We start from the raw sequence: 21,053 nt of genomic DNA on the forward strand, positions 1-21,053 counted from the left end.
AGATATAAGTACATTTCCATTACTAGATTTTTTTTAACTATAATTAATATCCTTTGACTCATAGCTATTACAGATTAGGCACTCTTCACACTTTCTTTCCAACCTTCTTTTTCCATTTTTGTCTTCATTTTTTTCTCTATTTTTTTGTTAATTGTATCAGTTTTACATTCTTAGGGCATATAACATTTCCATTTAGTTTGTCATTCTCTTCCTCACATTTGTTTCATTTTAGCTCTATTGTTAAAATATATTTAGTGTTCACTACCAATTCTTTTGGATGATTTTCAGGAGAAAAGGGAAAATGCTAAGTTATGGAGCCCTGTTGATCATGGAATCCCCATAAGCTTTTGATCTGGGCTTGTTAATTCTTCCTAATAGAGAATACCCATATGTCCAGGCTGAACTTGGAAAAGAAGTACCAAGTTTTAAATCCTGAGCCAAAGAAAGAAAAGGTTGAATTTCATTTTTCTTTTAGTACTCTAGAGATGTGGCATTATTTTACATTTTTAATTTCACTTATATTTTTTAATACTGTCACTTTAAAAGGATAGGAAAAGACAACTAAGAAGGAAGAAGAAACTAAAGAATTTACATGTCTGTCTTACTTGGACATCAAATTTAGTTGAGCTATCTTGAAATTAGGACACTGAAAGAAGTAAAATAAGTTACAGTGCTTGACTCATATAAGAAACAAGGAAACTTGTCATTTCTGAGAAGATTTTCGTAAAGATTTTAATTGAAAAAAAAATTGGTGTGTATATTGGAAGTATCGAATGAACATAGGACATTCCCACCCACATTTAACATGAATCCAGAAATGGATTTATAATGGATAAGGCATGCCATTTGATTACAGTATTTACTACGAGGGACAAAACTGATGATATCCAAGGATGCGTCTAGTTTGTCTAATGTACTGTTTCCTCAACATTTTTTCTGCCTCCATACCCTTGAAAATGTTCACATTTGAGGCATATTCCCTCGATATCAGTGGCTCAAGAGAATTGCTGCATAGAGTTTTAAAGTGTTTTGCAGTATACTCGACTATGACTCTGTCCTCTCTGCATGACTGGTATACTAGATAACACAACTTGGATTACAGCTGCTACTTTTATATAATCCAGAATTGGGCGATGGGGAAGGGAAGAAGAGGAAACTTAGTATCTGTTGAATGTCTGTTATATTCTAGGCTATAGAGTGCTTTACACACATAGGTGTTATATGTATAACACATAGCCTGTTATATTCTAGGCTATAGGTGCTTTACACACATTGTTCCATTTAATCATCACAGGGTTCTTAGGAAGCCATTATATATTCACGTTTTTAAATGAGGAAGCTGAAGCTCAGAGAATTAAAGTGATTTTGCCAGTCTTCTAGCTAGTAAGTGATAGAGCTAAGAATTCAAAACCATGTCTGTCTAAAAGCCTATGCCTTTCCCAAACAAATAGGTAGATAAACATGTCTTTTCACTTCACAAATGGTTTTTGATCACTACACAAATGGTTTCACTCTGCTGGGCACTGAGAATACAAAGATGAATTTTATAACAATTTTAATCCTCAAAGAACTTCTCTTTAGCTAATGGGACAAATACCTCAGGCATAGAGGATAATTAGTCCAGGTTGGAGTTAGGAGAGATAATTTTAGAGAAGTGAAACTGATAGAATCCCTGATATATCAGGATGTCTTGAAAGGAGATTTAGGTAACTAGGGAAGAGTTTTGGTTAAAGAAATGGTAGTTTTAATTCTAATTTGTCAAAAAACTAAGCAAAGGGGGGGGGGAGTACCATTAGGAAAGCAAAAAGTTGGGTAGGAGAAATAAAATAATCACTATTTTGCTGGGAATAGTATTCATATACATTTGTAATAATGTAAATATCAAATATTTATAGAACCAAAAATACAATAGATCTCTTGAAAGAATAGAAAGGTGCATATTTGTTATGGGGCAGGAAGAGTAAAAAATTCTCATTTTGCATACCGAAGAGTCTCAGAAGATAATGCCTAAAACTGAAAAATGAAAAAGTAGTAATTCATGCATCTTACTTTAAGATGTGGAGGGTAAATACCAAAGCAATGAGCTAAAAGAGGTGAAAATAGTGGAGAGAAAGGCAGAGAACAGCTTTATCACCACAAACTTTGCAAAGTTATTTGACTCTAAAAATGTACGTGCATACCAATAAAATAAAAAGAAAGCGGACTTTTTTTGAGTTTATTGAAAAGATAGGTCTTTTTATTCTTTGTTTTGAAATGGCTAGAAGTAAACAGGGTTTCGTTATTCCTTCTTATCACGAATTTGTATAAATAAGTTTTTTGGACACTTAAATCATTTAACTTCTTATTTGTGGATGAAAGATGAAGAGTAGGTCAGGATCTTTAAATGCAAAACATTGAAAGGCCGATTATAGCATCTGAAAACGGAAATCTATAAATATATGATAATTAAATACATATTTAATGTTTTGTCAATTAAATATATGCCCATTAATTAAAATATTTAGTAACAATAGGTGGTTTTATTTTAAAGTTAGAAAAAGTTTCATAAATGACCTTTGATTGAAGAGTGTTATATTGGCTTTTCCTGTGACATGCAAATTAGATTTTTCAAGTAAGTTTTGTAGGAACTTAGAAATTTTTACTGTCTTACTTTTTTCTTTTTATTTATTAGGATGTAGATATGATGGATCAGAATGGAATGACACCTTTAATGTGGGCAGCTTATAGAACACATAGGTATGTAACCATCATAAAATATTTATTCAGATCATTGTCAGCATAATAAAATGTAAAATAAATGATGGGAAAAGGCAGTTAATGTTCTATTTGCTAATATTTAGAATTCTTATTATGAGTACATAGTGTATGACAATTACTTTTTTGAATGTTTGAATCTTTGTGCTTACCTTCACCTTGGTAGTTACGGTATTCTTAATCTATTCCTCTTTTAGCAGTTTTTAAGAATGAAAGATGTTATCTTATTTTTAAAAATGATTTTTTTCACATTATTTGTATATCGACAGGGTTGATATATTAATTAGTAAGTAGCCTGAAAATATTTTTGGAACAATCCGGATTTTAATTAAAAAAATTAATTGTTTAATTATATAGGTATTAAGACCTCAATCCCTAATGAAAAACAGAAAATGTCAGGACCACGTATGCCTTCTCTTGGAACTTTGTATAGGTGTTGCACATATTTAATCCTTCAGATTAGAATATTGTCTCATTACTGATTATAAGGTTGAGTATAGGTTAGAATGGAAGAGTTCCAAAATGGGATGCAAATGCAACCACGATCAGTTTAGTATCTGTAATAATTTCTATAATTGAAATTAGGGTTGTTGTTGTTGTTTTTTTTTTTTTCCTTTTCAGTGTGGATCCAACTAGATTGCTTTTAACATTCAATGTTTCAGTTAACCTTGGTGACAAGTATCACAAAAACACTGCTCTGCATTGGGCAGTACTAGCAGGGAATACCACAGTCATTAGTCTTCTTCTGGAAGCTGGGGCTAATGTTGATGCCCAGAATATCAAGGTAAAAATACCCTGTATTGATTATGTTATGTGAAATGTTGTTAAGATCTCAGTTCCTCAATAAAAAACTAGATTTTTTCACAGACTGTCAAAGATGGAAGAAACGTCTTATTTAAGCTCACACCCTTTGCTTCCATGCAAGAATTTGTTTTGAAAGATTGATTGATTGATTTACTTTTGTCTTGTAGTATTGAAGTAATTGTCAGATTTTGATGGCCTTTTCATTAGTGAATTCTTTCTTTTGAAAATTAAATTACATAACCCATATCTTCATAGGTGAAGGGAATAATTTTCTGGTTTCTTTAAGAAGACCAGTACAAAGAATCACATGTTTGTAGTTAAACCACATTATGCATAATAACTTTCAGTGATTCTTTGCCTTGTAATTGTCTTGTTTTAAAGATCAGGACCTTTACAGATTTATTAAATGTAAATACCTCTCCTGCGGATGTTTGGCCTGATCCAGGAAAAGTATACAAGAGTATCTAAGAGCAAAGCACAATTAATTAACATTTGCATTCTGAACGTTTAGAAATTTGCAGACATTTCATGAGTAGTTGAAAGACAGTTCTGTTGGTAGTCTTAAATTTTGGTTAACCATTTTTATTTTTAAAGCTTCAGGATCCACCGTGGTGTTTGGCACCATTCTTTCTGTGAAATGACTTTAAACTTTGAAACATCATCTTTCAATAATGTGAATTCATAAATAATTTTGTGCCCTTTGACAAGTGTTCTTTAATTTTGACTATAAGCCATAATACTTTTGGAGTCAGATCTCTTAAATTTCTAAGGGATATGTGCTAATTAAATTTGAAAGACATTTGAGCCACACAATATTCTGAAATGGCAATCAAAAAGTAGGTTATCTCCTGCTGGATCAGGGCATCTAATTATGTTCCAGTGAATAGTTCTTTCTGTATTCAATTACTCTGAGGTTAAACTGCTAAAATAATATAGCTTAGACTAGCTGTATGGAGCCTAATTTACTTAAAATTTTAACCAATTTTTAAAAATGAGTTTAATTAAAAGTACTTAGTTAAAAGTAGATATCAAATATCTTGTTGGAAACTATAAGAAATTGAGAAAAAGTTTCTTTCTTTCTTTTTTAAATTTCAGGTCTTTCTGTCTTTCCCCAAAGTGATCAGAATGGCTGAATATCTGACAATACAATATTGAAAGAGGAAAGTCAGCATATTATAGGGCTTGACACATGATGGGCACTCTAAATATTTTTTGACAGACTGAAGATTTATGTAGTCTTGAGCTTTACCTCTAAGCTAGTTTTTCTGACACTGCCATTATACCTCCCTGCCATTTCTGAAATTATAGAGAGAAAAGTTTGCTTTTTGAAATTTTTTTTTAAATTTAATTTAATTTTTTAAAAAAAGTTTACTTATTTATTTTGTAAAAGAGAGAGAGCACCAGTGGGATAGGGGCAGAGAGAAAGAGAGAGATGAGAGAGAATCTCAAGCAGTCTCTGTGCTGTGAGCACAGAGCCCAAAATGGGGCTTGATCTCACAAACCTTGATATCAGACCTGAGCTGAAACCAAGAGTCAACACTTAACCTACTGAGCTACCCAGGTGTCCCCCAAATGTTCTTAAATAGGAAGCTCAGAAACGTTTTTAACACTATGATTAGTAAATTGGGCTAACCTCAAGGCCTAAAGGACAGGAAAGGAAGAGTTTGACTAAGGCTGACTAATATCCCCATATGAAAAAATTAGTGAGTTTACCTTATGTTTATATCTGTATTGCTTTAGAGCATTGTTTCTCTTCTGTTTGGTACTGGACAGCCATTCTTTCTTTCTTTCTTTTATAATGTTTATTTATTTTGAGAGAGAGAGGCACAGGGGAGGGGCAGAAGGAGAAGAAAGGCGAGAGAATCTCTAGCCAGGCTCCGTGCTGTCAGTGCAGAGCCTGATGTGGGGCTCACGAACTGCGAGATTATGACCTGAGCCAAAATCAAAACTCAGATGCTTAACCGACTGAGACACCCAGGCAGGTGCCCGCCTCCTGGACAGCCATTCTTAAAGTGATCATGCCCCAGGAATATATTTCAAAATATTTTATGTTACATTATTAAAAAGATAGAACCAATTTTACTGTGTCAAATACTGAGTCTCCAGAGACTCTACCAAGAGCCTGTTGAAATTACAATAATACTAAAAATTGTGATAACATGACTGAACAGTTCTGGAATTTGAAACTAGTAGTATGTATTTTTAGACCATTTAAGAGTATATTTTTTATACATATAGACTTTTGGATAACTTCACTTGGATCATGATCTTTAAGTCTTTGAAGTGTAGAGTGTAAATTTAATGTCTTTTCAAATAAATAGTGAGCCCTTGCACTTTGCATTAACCATTGCATAAAGATGAGATTATTTATGTATGTACGTATGTATGTATATTTTTGAGAGAGCAAGTGTAAGTGAGCGAGGGACAGTGAGAGAGAGAGAGAGAGAGAGAGAGAATCCCACAAGGGGCAGAGAGAGAGGGAGAGTGTGGAGCCTGAAGCAGGGCTTGAGCTCACCTGAAGCGGGGCTCAAGCTCACTTGATTGAACTCACAAGCCATGAAATCATGACCTGAGCTGAAATCAGATGCTTAGCTGACTGAGCCACCCAGGTGCCCCATAAGCCTTTTTTTTTTTTTTTTAAAGAGAGCATGCGCAAGCATGGGAGGGGCAGAGAGAGAGAGAGACAGACAGACAGACAGAGAATGAATTCCAAGCAGGCTCCACACTGCCAGCGTGGAGCCCCATGCAGGACTTGATCTTGTGACTGTGAGATTGTAACCTGAGCCAAATCAAGAGTCAGACAATTAACTGACTAAGCCACCCAGGCACCTCAACCATTGCATAAACTTTTATTAGACTTAGTAAAAGAAATAATCTGTAATGAATTTCAACAGAAAGGTAATGGTAAGAGAGATATTTGAAATGATGTAAATAATTTGAACCTTATAATTTTAATGGTTTGTAGGTTCAGGCATGTGAATTATTTGGTACCAAGATAGGATAAAGCTTGAATGTAGCTTTCTTAACTAGTGCAGTCCAGCGTCTACAGTGTAAAATAATTATCGTGCCTGTAGAACTTTTATTTAAATTCATGTTTGGTTTTTTAATTTTTATTAATGTTTTAATTTTATCTGACATGTATAAGCAGGATTGGCTATTGACAAAAAGAAGTTAGTTTGAAATGTAGTTCCCTGATAGCTTCTGGAGTTACATCATCATCATCATCATCATTATCATTATCATTATTATTATTTAAAATTTTTCTAAATTAAGGTATAGTTGGCATGCAGCATTTTACTAGTTTCAGGTGTACAGTGTAACCTGAACCTGTCATGAGAGACCACAACAGGTCCAATCAGCATCTGTCACAAAACTTTGTTTTCTCTTGTGATTGGAACTCTGAAGATTTGCTTAATCAGAAAGTCTTAGCAACTTTCAGATTTACAATACAGTAGTATTTATTTTTGAGACAGAGAGAGACAGAGCATGAGTGGAGGAGGGGTAGAGAGAGAGAAAGAGACACAGAATCTGAAGCAGGCTCCAGGCTCTCAGCTGTCAGCGCAGAGCCTGAGGCAGAGCTCGAACTCACGAGCTGTGAGATCATGACCTGAGCTGAAGTCAGACGCTTAACCGACTGAGCCACCCAGGCGCGCCTACAATACAGGAGCATTAACTGTAGTCGCCATGCTGTACATTACATCCTCAGGACTTAACTTATTTTAAAACTGGAAGTGGGGCGCCTGGGTGGCGCAGTCGGTTGGGCGTCCGACTTCAGCCAGGTCACGATCTCGCGGTCCGGGAGTTCGAGCCCCGCATCGGGCTCTGGGCTGATGGCTCAGAGCCTGGAGCCTGTTTCCGATTCTGTGTCTCCCTCTCTCTCTGCCCCTCCCCCGTTCATGCTCTGTCTCTCTCTGTCCCAAAAATAAATAAACGTTGAAAAAAAAAAATTAAAAAAAAAAACAAAAAAAAACTGGAAGTTATTGTTAACTTTCAGCTCCCTTCACCTATTTCACCCACCCCCAACCCCTGCTTCTGGGAACCACTGGTCTGTTCTCTGTATCAGTTAACTTGGTTTCGTTTTATTTGTTTTATTTTTTAGATTACAGATATAAGTGAGATCATACAGTATTTATCTTTCTCTGACTTATTTGGAGTGACATTATTTTTAAAGGAAATAAAGTTTAAGGAGTTGCTTCAGTTGCTCAGGGAACACTTACACTTTCAGAGGAAAACTAATCTTTTTATCCACACTGGTGGAAAAGTAGATTTTTGTTTTAAAATGCACTTTTTGTGGAATTAAAAAGATGAAGTATCAGATGCTTTTTCTGCTGGAATCTGGCATTCCAGATTCCATATGCTGAAGTCTAGTCACCACCTTCTAATGGAAACCATTCATTCATTCATTCATTCATTCATTCATTTAACAAATATCAGTGCTCGGGAGTCCAGGCGTTTAAGATAGATGAAGTCTGTATTCTCTCAGAATTTGCATTGTATTAAGAAAATAGACAATAAGTAAAAACACATGCATATGCATCCTCATAGGCAAATGTGGTACAGTGATGAGGGATGAAGGGGCCACATGAGGTGAGAATGACTTGTGAATACCTCTGAGGAGATGACATTGCTTTCAGACTTGTCTGATAAAGGGATCAATTATGCGAAGACACATGAGGAAGAAACTTTGCACGTAGATGAGCCTGCAAGTGGAAGTCCCAAGGTCAGGAGTAAGCTTGCCCTGTTAGAGGTGCAGCAAATGACAGCCTGGACTGAGTGCAGTGAGCACGGGAGTGCAGTCACTGAGGAAGGCAGGTGCCAGATAGTGCAAGGCCATGATAAGGTACTTTGTGTTCTCAGTCATGAGAAGCAGTTTGGGAGGATTTACATAGGCTGGCTTTATAATCTTTGTGTTTTAAATATTTTTAAAAGACTACTTTGGTTGCTGATGGAGAATGCATTGAAGAATTAAAAAAAATGGAGGGGATGGGTAAAGATCAGTTAGGCTAGTGTAATGAACCAGGCAGGTGATGTTAGTTTAGCCTACAATTGTAGGAATAGCGATGGAGAGCAATGAATGGATTTGGAAATGATAGTTTAGAGTAGAAATGAAAATGATAGTTTAGAGTAGATTAGATATGAGGGTGAAAAGAAATATTGATGACTTAGATTTTGGTTTGAATAACTGAATGTATTGTGATATATTGAGGTTGTGAAGACTGAAGGAGGAAGACTTTCTTGGGGTGAGGGTGGTAAGAATATAATTTGAGGTGTGGTGCCTTTTAGCTATGTGGAATAGCAAGCTAATTAAGTAAACTTAAGTTGATATGAATGTCAACAGGGGAAAAATTAATTAATTGAAAACAACGTAGATTCTTTGTCCAGGAATTTGACAAAGTTGATTTATACCTGTATATTTTTCCAGTTTTTATTTCGAGAGCTAAGAAAGAGACTAATTGATAATCATGAATTATAACAAAAAAGATATAGTCTGCAAATCTGGCTGTAATAGCTAATAAAAGTTGTACTTTTCAAAGAATATGAAAAATTATACTTTGTGTTATAGTTATAAAAATATTGATCCTGTTTCTTCTAAAATAGCTTTTCTAATTAAAATTAAAGTTTCTTAGAAATCTGTCTTTATATTATTTACCCTTATAAATTAGTTGTTTGAATAAAAAATTCAATTCTTTTAATATGTAAATAAATGATTTTTTTTTCAAAATAAGGTAACTTTAAAATGACTATTTTGATCCTTAGAAGGATCAGGAATGGTCATATACTCTAGATTATAAATTCTTAATCTGGGACTTACTAGTGAATTTTGGTTAGAGGGTGAGCCCATGAACCCCTGAAATCATTACCAAAAAATTACTTGCATCTGTGCTTTTTGGGGAGAAGGTCAATGGCTTTCATGAAATATGACTCAAAAGAATTTAAGAACCGTGGCCCCACATAATAGTTACATGGAATAAATCCAGTCTTGTTAAATGATAACAATAAGGAAGGGAAAAATGCTTTGGGATACTAAGGATTTTTTTAAAGTGACCTATGCAGTAATCCCTTTTTATTACAGCATCTCATTTGTGAATTTTTAAAAAATAATATTTTACCCTCTCCCACATGTTTTGGTTATACAGATAAATTTAGATGAATTGAGTTTTGGGAGGACAATTAATCTCCAAGTGCTGCCCAAGCATTTATCATTTTTCTTTCTAAAATTAGCAAACAGCATAATTTTTACCTTGTGCGGGCTATAAGATTACTGAGCTTTGTTAATATATGGGAAAAATCTTATATGGTTTCTTGACATGAGATAAGATACTTTTTTCTAAAAATACTTTTTATTACCTCTTAAGTAACTGCCCTAGATGGTCTCCAAACAAGAATTTTCCTAGTTTTAACAATGAAATTCAACCTCAAGCAAAAAGTGATTTTCTCCTCTCCACCTTCTATAGTGTTTATCTCACCAAAACCTTTGAAATATTTCTTTTATTACCAGTTACATAGTCTATAAACACTCCATGACTCTTGTTGTTATTGCTCTTGTTATTATCATTTACTCTTTGGGCTGACACATGGAGTAATCAAATATAGACTTGACTTAGAACCCTGGTTTTAGTATCATTCTTTAAATTAATTGCTTGTTTACTTTACCAGCTGAATAAAAACTATACAAAAGCAGTCAGAAGACTAGAGGAATAGTTGAAAGATTTCTTAAAGCTCCCTCCATCTTTTTATCTAGGCAATCCTTAGGTGTCACATGGCCCTCTAGTGGAAGGGATGCTCAGCTGGACCGAGGCAACAGCAGGATATTCTCTGGGAATTGTTACCCAAGGGATTGCTTTTATTCAGGTAATCTTTATAGTTTGGATTAATTAGCTGGTTCTTACAACTTAGGTGATAGAAGTTTTGAATAGGTAAGGAGGTATTTTACAGTAAATATTCCTATTTGTGGAAGACTCACCTAGCTTAAGCCCGTGCCTTATTAAATACTATTGATCTTTTATTAAAGGATTGGTTGGGCATTTTGTTGTTATTGTTGTATTGTTACAGTTGTTGCTACTGGTGGTAGTGCTGTGTTTGTTTTGTTGTTTGCTTTTTATTTTTTAGTGTTTTTTTGTTTCATAGAGTGTACTTTATACTTGATAAATAATCATCCCTCATAAGTAAAGCTCTCCAAGGCTCCTTATTCTTTTGTTTTTATCTAGTTTTTCACAATAAAATTTCAGTATTTTCCTTTTTTAAGTAATTTTGAATATTCATCTATACGTTCTTAAAATTTTGTCAGACACAATTTTTCACTTTACTTTTATATTTAAAGTAGATAAATAGTGTAGAATATTAAAAAGAATAGAAATGTAGGTGTCTCACTAAAGAGAAAGAAGATTTGAAATTAACAAGGGCAAAAAGAAGCATAGATCTAGAATTGGGGGCGCGTATATCTTCTTTCTTCCTTTAAAACATACTAGTTTCATTCACTTCTACTCTTTGGCATTCTTCTTCTTGAGATTAGAAGCTACAGGTCCATAACTTGAGTTTCACTATTTTTTGTTACTGTTCTCATTCTCTTTGGAAATTTCTGGATGTGTGAATGAATTTAAGATGATAGTACCACAGTAGGAGAAATAGAAGTTGACTTTTCTTCTTCTTCCCTATTCTCTTCAGACCTTTGTCATTATTGAAATTAAACTGAGAGGTTTCTGGCAATTTAGTATTCTAGTAGGATGTTTTGTAGTAATAAGTATTACTAATAAAACAAAGATATGAAATAACCGATAAACTTGATAGCCTCTGATCCAGCAGGTGCTGAAATACCTACTTTTTGATGTACTTTAATATAAGCCAAAACGCAAGCAAAAATAGAATTTATAGAATAAGATGAGTAAATACTCTTACTGATGGTACCTTGAATGGGAGAGCATAAGTAATATGTAATGATTTAGATTCTTTTAGTATTTGACTTTGCCTGATGTCAAAACAATGTTAGTGAACTAATTGTTCAGTCAGTTTATTTTTATGGGAGTGCTTTAAAAGTTTTTTAAATATGAATTTCTTCTACTTATCAGGGTGAATCAGCACTTGATTTGGCAAAGCAGAGAAAGAACGTGTGGATGATCAACCATTTGCAAGAGGCGAGACAGGCCAAAGGATATGACAATCCGTCCTTCCTTAGAAAGCTCAAAGCTGATAAGGTAAATTCATGACTGAAGTTTTTCAGTATATAATCTTTTTAAGTAAAATTCATAGGCATGCCTTCTTACCTGAGCATTCATAGTTTTTAATTTTGCCATTGACCAGTGTGGCTAATTTGTCAATCATCAAAGGTGAATAGCATTAAGCCTTGAGTACCATTTTATTTTAGGCTGTTCTGGTGGTAATACTATTTACTTAAAGTTAATGTTGATCTATGTGTTATCACAACAGAATGACAAGTTTTGGACAAAGGGAAATGTAAAAGCATGCCTCATTTATTTATAGTTCAGACTTCCTTAATGCATTGAAAATTCATTGGTCCATTACTTAGACATGAGAAGAGTTAGATTTATAGTTTATAAACTTGCCTTTTTTCAACCCCACAGTTGAGAATAATGAGCAATTTTTGCATGTTGTATTACCTCTTTCATTTTACTACTAGATATGATATAGAGAATGGTTATTTTTTTATTTTCTTTGATTTTGCTCTGTCCTCTAGGATTTAGAGCAGTTTTTCTCAACATAGCAAACAAAGGCTGATGTCTCATAATAACTAAGCTTGTAACAAAAGAGTCTTATATTACTTTGGAAAGTCCCATAATCTTTATGCTTTTATTTGTTTAGTGTAAATATTATAAAGGATTTTTAAAAAATACATTGTCAGATGAAAATGACTTTGTAAATTCTAGATGTTTATTAATATATAGTTACTTATTATAGCAATAATGAACTAGATGCCAGGTTTATGTGTTTGAATGTGATTTCTTTTATTTTTTAATTTTATTAAAAAGATGTATTTACTTATTTATTTATTTTTAATTTATTTTTTTAATTTACATCCAAGTTAGCATATAGTGCAACAATGATTTCAGGAGTAGATTCCTTAATGCTCCTTACCCATATAGCCCATACCCCCTCCCATAACCCCTCCAGCAACTCTCTGTTTTTTCTCTATATTTAAGAGTCTCTTATATGTTTTGTCCCCCCCCCCCCGTTTTTATATTATTTTTGCTTCCCTTCCCTTATGTTCATCTATTTTGTATCTTAAAGTCCTCATATGAGTGAAGTCATATATATGTTTTTCTCTAATTTTGCTTAGCATAATACCCTGTAGTTCCATCCATGTAGTTGTAAATGGCAAAATTTCCTTCTCTTTTGATTGCCAAGTAATACTCCATTTGTGTGTGTGTGTGTGTGTGTGTGTGTGTGTGTGTGTGTATATATATATATATATATATACACACATACATACACATACACATATACATACACACATACCACATCTTTATCCATTCATCCATTGATGGACATTTGGGCTCTTTCCATACTTTGGCTATTGTTGATAGAGCTGTTATAAACGTTGGGGTGCATGTGCTCCTTCGAAACAGCACACCTGTATCCTTTAGATAAATACCTCAGTAGTGCAATTGCTGGGTTGTAGAGTAGTTCTATTTTTAATTTTTTGAGGAACCTCCATCCTGTTTTCCAGAGTGGCTGCACCAGTTTGCATTCCCACCAGCGATGCAAAAGAGATCCTCTTTCTCTGCATCTTCACCAACATCTGTCATTGCCTGAGTTGTTAATGTTAGCCATTCTGACAAGTGTGAGGTGGTATCTCATTGTAGTTTTGATTTGTATTTCCCTGATGATGAGTGATGTTGAGTATTTTTTTCGTGTGTCAGTTGGCCATCTGGATGTCTTTCTTTGGAGAAGTGTCTATTCATGTCTTTTGCCCATTTCTTCACTGGTTATTTGTTTGGGGTGTTGAGTTTGAAAAGTTTTTTGTAGATTTTAGATACTAACCCTTTATCTGATATGTTGTTTGCATATATCTGCTCCCATTCTGTCGGTTGCCTTTTAGTTTTGCTGATTGTTTCCTTCCCAGTGCAGAAGCTTTTTATTTTGATGAGGTCCCTCCCAATAGTTCCTTTTTGCTTTTGTTTCCCTTGCTTCCGGAGATATGTTGAGTAAGAAGTTACTGTGGCCAAGGTCAAAGAGATTTTTGCCTGCTTTCTCCTCAAGGATTTTGATTGCTTCCTGTCTTACATTTAGGTTTTTCATCCATTTTGAGTTTATTTTTGTGTAAATTTTTTTCAATGTTTATTTTTTTTTTTTTAAGTTTTTTTTTTTTTCAACGTTTATTTATTTTTGGGACAGAGAGAGACAGAGCATGAACGGGGGAGGGGCAGAGAGAGAGGGAGACACAGAATCGGAAACAGGCTCCAGGCTCTGAGCCATCAGCCCAGAGCCCGACGCGGGGCTCAAACTCCCGGACCGCGAGATCGTGACCTGGCTGAAGTCAGACGCTTAACCGACTGCGCCACCCAGGCGCCCCAATGTTTATTTATTTTTAAGAGAGAGAGAGACAGAGTGCAAGCGGGGAAGGGGCAGAGAGAGGGGAGACACAGAATCTGGAGCAGGCTCCAGGCTCTGAGCTGTCAGCACAGAGCATGATGCAGGGCTTGAACCCACCAATCGCGAGATCATGACCTGAGCTGAAGTGAGACACTTAACCTTCTGAGCCACCCAGGCGCCCCTAATTTCTTTCAAAAAAGAGAGAACAGTTTAGCACAGTTTTATTAATGTTTGTATATTACTGGGATCAGTTCAGAAATTGAATATTCCTGTTTTTGTTTTTGTTGGTTTTTTTTTTTTGCATTAGTATTTGTAAATACACTACATTTTTAAAAAAGATTACTCAATAAAAATATATGATGGTTGAGGGCTTTGTGAAACGAAGTATTCGTAATTATGTAGATTGTTGTCTTTTCCTCCTATTAGAAATATTTAAGTCATAAACATGACTTGATTTGCTGTTCTGTACAGTATGTTCTGTATTTAAACAAGAAACAGTGGCATGTAGGATTCAGTAGTATTTTTCTAAAAATAAGTAAGTCATCCCAAAGGGGGAAAAATATTTTTGGACACTGCTAGTAGATTAGATAGATGCAGAGAAAATCTTGATTTCAGAAAACTGTTTTAAAAGTTGTTGGATTTTTTATATATTTTTTAATGTTTATTTTTTTTTTTGAGAGAGAGAGAAAGAGCACGTGCATGCATGAGTGGGGAAGGGGCAGAGAGAGAGAGAGAGGGAGACATAGAATCCAAAGCAGCTCCAGGTTCTGAGCTGTCAGCACAGAGCCTGACGGGCTTGAACCCACAGACTGTGAGATCATGACCTGAGCCAAAGTTGGCCATTTAACCAACTGAGCCACCCAGGTACCCCAAGAGTTCTTGGATTTTTAAGGTTAGAAAGTTTTAGTTAGGCAGATTTTAATATTGTTTATTGATATATATGAAAATAAATCTGGGAAGATGGAGTAGATATTCTTTTCTCTGTACCTCCCCACTAAGTATAACTGCAAAACCTGGACATTATGTACAAAATATTTAAATGTAGGAAGATTCTGGGAGATGGAGAGAAAAAGGCAGAGTGGTTAGGGAGCTCAGGACCTGAAGAATGACATAGTGGTTAGTTTCCTGTGTTTTGTTTTATTTTGTTTTTGTTTTTGGTTTTTTTTGCCTCAAATATCCCAAAAGTGGAGCTGACAAAGCCAACAACCTAGAATCACAAATGAATACAGACAAAGTCTCTAGCAAAATCCTCCTGTTTAGCCAAAGAACCACAAAAGAGGCAGCTTAACAAGATAGAGATTTTTAGAAAATAAATTTCTGCCACAGCTAAATATTGCAAAAAAAACTGTGGCTCCATCCCAAATCATACCAGCAAAGGCCATCAGACTTCCACCCTTACCAGGCTGTAATGAGGTGTCCCATCTTATATCCTGGGATGGTGTCAGAGAAGGCTAAATAAAGATTTGGCACTTTCATCCCCACTGGTCGTTAATGAGGTCCCATCCCCTGCTCTATCAGGGAAGACCACAGAGGAAACAATAATGAGGCACTTCTAACCCTCCCAGCCAGGGAGGTATAAGTAGAGGTATAGTGAGAATTGGAAGTTCCACCTTTGCCCAACAGTAATTAGGAGCCCCCCCTTCTCGGGTGTCAGTGGAGTCCAAGTTGAGATCTGAGCTTCATTCACATCACCTGGCAGTATTGGGAAGGTACATCACTCCCTCCTTCTGCCATGCTGCATCAGAGGAATCCATCTAAAAGAAAAGGTTTAATAAGATCCAGTGTCTGATAATACCCAAAATCCAAAATGTCCAGGTTTCAAAGGAAAATCATTCATCATACCAATAACCAAGAAGATCTGAAACTGATAAAAAGAGAATCAAGTAGGTACCAACAACATGATGACAGAGATGTTAGAATTATCTGACACAATATTTTAAAACAGCCATTAAAAAAAGACTTCAGTGAATAATTATGAACATGCTTGAAACAAAGGAAAAATAGTCTCAGCAAAGAAATAGAAATATAGAAATAGAATATACAGAAGAACCAAATGGAAATTTTAAAACTGAAAATTGCAATAACCAAATGTACAAAACTCAGTGAATGGGCTCAACAGCAGAATAGAGGGGACAGAGTAAAGAATCTGTGACCTTGAAGATAGAACAATAAAAATTACACATTCTGAATGACAAAAGGGAATAAATTGAAAAAATGAACAGAGCCTAAGGAACCTGTGGTTATAACACAGTATCTGATATTGATATGTTTGGTGTCCCAGAAGAAGAAGAGCAGGAGGGTGGAACTAAAAAAGTACTCAAAAGATATGATGGCCCATAAAACCCCCAAATTTGTCAAAAGACAGACCTACAGAATAAGAACTGGAACATACCCTAAACAGAATAAACTCAAAGAAATCCTGCCTGAACACATCATGGTCAAAATTCTGGAAACAAAAGACCAAAAAATAAAATTCTTGAAATCCCCTTACCAGCAGGGGTGAAACAGTTCAGACGACCCTGGAATTCTTATCAGAAACCATAGAGGCCAGAAGAAACTGGCACACACTGTTCATGTGCTGAATGGAAAGAACTGTCAACCCAGAATCCGGTATCCAGTAAAAATATCTTTCAGGAATGAAGGGGAAATCATCACCTTCCTCAGATAAAGGAAAACTAAGAAAATTTGTTACCAGCAAACCTACCCTAGAAGAATGGCTAAGAGAAGTTCTTTAAACAGAAAGGAAATGAAGAAAAAATTAGAAAAAAAAAAAAAAAAGGAAATGATAAAAGATCTTGCAACATAAGATCATGATAAGCCAAATTATGGGTAAATACCATGGACTTCTCATCTTATACCTTCTAAATTATGTTTGATGATGGAGCAAAAATTATAATACTGCTTGATGTGTCTCTAAATGTGGGTAAAGAACATATGTGAGACTATTTATTTATTTATTTATTTTTAACGTTTATTTATTTTTGAGACAGAGAGAGAGCATGAACAGGGGAGGGTCAGAGAGAGGGAGACACAGAATCCGAAACAGGCTCCAGGCTCCGAGCTGTCAGCACAGAGCCCGACGCGGGGCTCGAACTCCCGGACCGTGAGATCATGACCTGAGCCGAAATCGGCCACTTAACCGACTGAGCCACCCAGGCGCCCCAATATGAGACAATTTATAATATAATCAGGGGTGGGTAGAGAGGCATAAAGGCAAGTAAAGTTTCCACACTTCTCTTGAACTGGTAAAATGATGACACCAGTATATACTAGGATAAGTTATGTTTATATAATACTTAGAGTAACTACTAAAAAAGCTATACAAAGAGATAAACTGAAAAACACTATAGATGAATCAAAATAGAATTCTAAAAAGCTTTCCAGTAACCCACAAGAAGGCAGGAAAAAGAAAACAGAGAAACCATAGAGAAGAAATAGAAAACAAAAAATAAAATTATAGACTTAAACTCTAGCATATCAGTAATCTCATTACATTAAAATATTCTAATATACCAAGTAAAAGACACATATTGGCTTTCTGTATTATAAAACATGACCCAACTATGTACTGTCTATAAGAAACTCACTTCACATGTAACAATATTGGCAAGTTGTTTATATAGGCAGAATGGAAATGATATATGTTACCCTGATATCAAAATCACACAATGGCACTACAAAAAAAAAAAAAAGAACTATAAACCAATATCCCTGATGAATATACAGTTGACCCTTGAACAACATGGGTTTAACTGTGTAGGTCCACTTAGATTTTTTTTTTTTTTGATATAGTACTGTAATGTATTTTCTCTTCCCTAATGATTTTCTTATTGATATTTCCTTTTCCCTACTTTACTGTAAGAATACAGTGTATATATAATACATATAACATACAAAATATGTTTAGCCAACTGTTTATGTTACTTGGTAAGACTTCTGGTCAAAATAAAAGTCTGTTTTTAAGTTTTGGGGGAGTCAGATGTTATATGCAGATTTTTTATTGCATGGGGTTTGGTACCCCTAGCCCCTCCATTATTCAGAGTTTAACAGTATACTCAAAAATTTTTAATAAAATGTTGACAAATAGAGGTCATCATTACATAAGAGGACTTATGTACCATGGCCAAACTGGGTGTATTATAGGAATGCAAGGCTCATTTATTTATTTAAAACAATTTTTTCAATGTTTATTTATTTTTGAGAGAGAGAGAGAGAGACAGAGTGAGAGCAGAGAAGGGGCAGAGAGGGAGGGAGACACAGAATCCAAAGCAGGCTCCAGGCTCTGAGCAGTCAGCACAGAGCCCAACGTGGGGCTTGAACTCATGGACCGCGAGATCATGATTTAAGCTAAAGTCGGACACTTAACTGACTGAAGCACCCAGGTGTCCCTGCAAGGCTCATTTAATATTCAAAATTATTCAGTGTGGTATACCATATTAACAAAGAAGAAAAATCTCATAATTATATCCATGCAGAAAAAGCATTTGATAAAGTCAATGTCTGTTTATGGTAACACTCTCAAGAGAACTACAAATAGAGGAAAATTTCCTGAACTTTATAAAGGACATTTCTAAAACCTTCAGCTAATATCATACTTAATTGTGAAAGACTGATTTCCCAGTAAGATCAAGGACAAGGCAAGGATATCCCTCTTACTGTTTTTATTCAACTTAGGGCTGGAAATTCTAGCTAGTGAAATAAAGCAAGAAAAGGAAATTAAAAGGCATATAGTTCGGAAAAAGGAAAAAAAAATTGCCCTATTTGTGGTTGACATGACTGTCAGTATAGAAAATCCCAAGGAATCTGTAAAGTAAACCCCTAGAACTAATAAATGAATTTAGTGAGTCACAGGATATAATCTATTTTATTTCTAAAAACTTTTTTAATGTTTATTTGTTTTTGAGAGAGAAAGAGCATAAACGAGGGAGGGTCAGAGAGAGGGGGACACAGAATCCGAAGCAGGCTCCAGGCTCTGAGCTGTCAGCACAGAGCCCAATGCGGGGCTCGAACTCACGGACTGAGATCATGACCTGAGCTGAAGTCGGATGCTTAACCAACTGAGCCATCCACGTGCCCCCTATTTTATTCTATATACTGTAATAAACATGCAGACACCAACATTAATACAGTATTACTTAGAATTGCACAAAACAATTGGGTACTTAAGTGTAAATCTAACCACACACGTAAAATAACTATATACTGAAAGTTTTTTTAAATGCCAATGAAAGAAATCAAAGGTGATCTAAATAAATGGAGAGATATACTGTGTTCTTAAAATGGGGGGTGTCTGGGTAGCTGAGTTGGTTAAGTGTCTGACTCTTGACCTCAGCTCAGGTCTTGATCTCAGGGGTCATGAGTTCAAGCCCTGTGTTGCGCTTTGTGCTGGATGGGAAACCTATTTAAAAAAAATATGTAGGGGCGCCTGGGTGGCGCAGTCGGTTAAGCGTCCGACTTCAGCCAGGTCACGATCTCGCGGTCCGTGAGTTCGAGCCCCACGTCGGGCTCTGGGCTGATGGCTCAGAGCCTGGAGCCTGTTTCCGATTCTGTGTCTCCCTCTCTCTGCCCCTCCCCCGTTCATGCTCTGTCTCTCTCTGTCCCAAAAATAAATAAACGTTGAAAAAAAAAATTTTAAAAAAATATGTAAATTTTTAAATAGTAAATATGTCAGTTGTGCCCAAATTGTTATACAAATTTCAAGTAATTAAAAAATTCCAGCAAGATTTTTTTTTCTGTATGGCCAAGATTATTCTATACAGAAAGGCAATAGATCTAGGATAGCTAAGACAATTTTGAACAAAAAGAATCATTCTGTGCAATTTTAAGACCTGCTATATATCTATAGTAATCAGGACTGTGTGGTATGCTTAGAGGAACAAATTCCTAGATCAGTGAAAGAGAATAGAGATCCCAGAAATAGAACCACAGAGATATATATGCCCGTCGACTTGATAGAAGTGCAAAAACAATTCAGTCGAGAAAATAAAACCTTTCCAACAAATGATGCTAGAGCATTTGGACCTGTATAAACAAAAAAATAAAATAAACCTCTACTCAGACTTCACATTGTATAAAAAAGTTAACTCAAGGGGCTCCTGGGTGGCTCAGTCAGTTAAGCGTCCGCCTTCGGTTCAGGTCATGATCTCACAGTCCATGAGTTTGAGCCCCACGTTGGGCTCTGTGTTGACAGCTCAGAGCCTGGAGCCTGCTTCAGATTCTTTGTCTTCCTTTTTCTCTGCCCCTCCCCTGCTCATGCTCTGTCTCTCTCAAAAACAAAGATTAAAAAAATTTTTTTTTTTCAAAAAAAAAGTTAACTCAAAATGGTTCACAGACTTAAATGTAAAATGCAAAACTATAAAACTTTAGGGCTATGCAAGGAGTTAGACTTCACATGAGAAGTATGATCCATGAAAGTAAAAATTGATCAGTTAGACTTAGTGAAAATGAAAAGCTTTTGTCCTATGAAAGACCCTGTTAATTAGGATGAAAAGACAGACTACAGACTAGGAGAAAATATTTGCTAGCCATATATCCAACAAAGGACTAGTTTGCAGAATCTATAAAGAATTTTCACAACAACGAAGAAATCAATCCAATTAGAAAGTGGATTAAAGGCAAAAAGATATTTCACCAAAGAAGATATAAAAATGGCAGATAAACACATGAAAAGATGTTCAGTATCATTAGTTATTAGGGAAATGCAAATTAAAACCACAATGACTTACTATCATATACCTATCAGAATAACTAAAGAAGTTGCAGCAACACCAAATGCTGGTGAGGGTACAGAGAGATTACTCCACATGATTCCTACATTGCTGGTGGGAATGTAAAACAATACAGTACTCTGGAGAACAGTTTGAGAGTTTCTTTTTTAAAAATTTAATATGCATTTACCATACAACCCAGAAGCTGTACCGTTATGTACACAAAATCCTGTACATAAA

The 21,053-nt window shown here is 35.3% G+C and overlaps 1 protein-coding gene across 5 annotated transcripts in view; it reads left to right on the forward strand.

The window, feature by feature from the left end:
• The window catches only part of ZDHHC17 (zinc finger DHHC-type palmitoyltransferase 17), a 104,246-nt gene that overhangs the window by 44,245 nt on the left and 38,948 nt on the right, over positions 1–21,053 (forward strand). For all 5 annotated transcript variants that reach the window (XM_043561548.1, XM_043561544.1, XM_043561547.1 and 2 more), the window contains 3 exons: positions 2,672–2,736; positions 3,376–3,538; positions 11,625–11,750. In XM_043561548.1, coding sequence (XP_043417483.1) covers positions 2,672–2,736; positions 3,376–3,538; positions 11,625–11,750 — 354 coding nt within the window. The remainder of the gene's footprint in view (positions 1–2,671; positions 2,737–3,375; positions 3,539–11,624; positions 11,751–21,053) is intronic.

Source organism: Prionailurus bengalensis, chromosome B4, assembly GCF_016509475.1.
Source record: "Prionailurus bengalensis isolate Pbe53 chromosome B4, Fcat_Pben_1.1_paternal_pri, whole genome shotgun sequence".
NCBI lineage: Eukaryota > Metazoa > Chordata > Mammalia > Carnivora > Felidae > Prionailurus > Prionailurus bengalensis.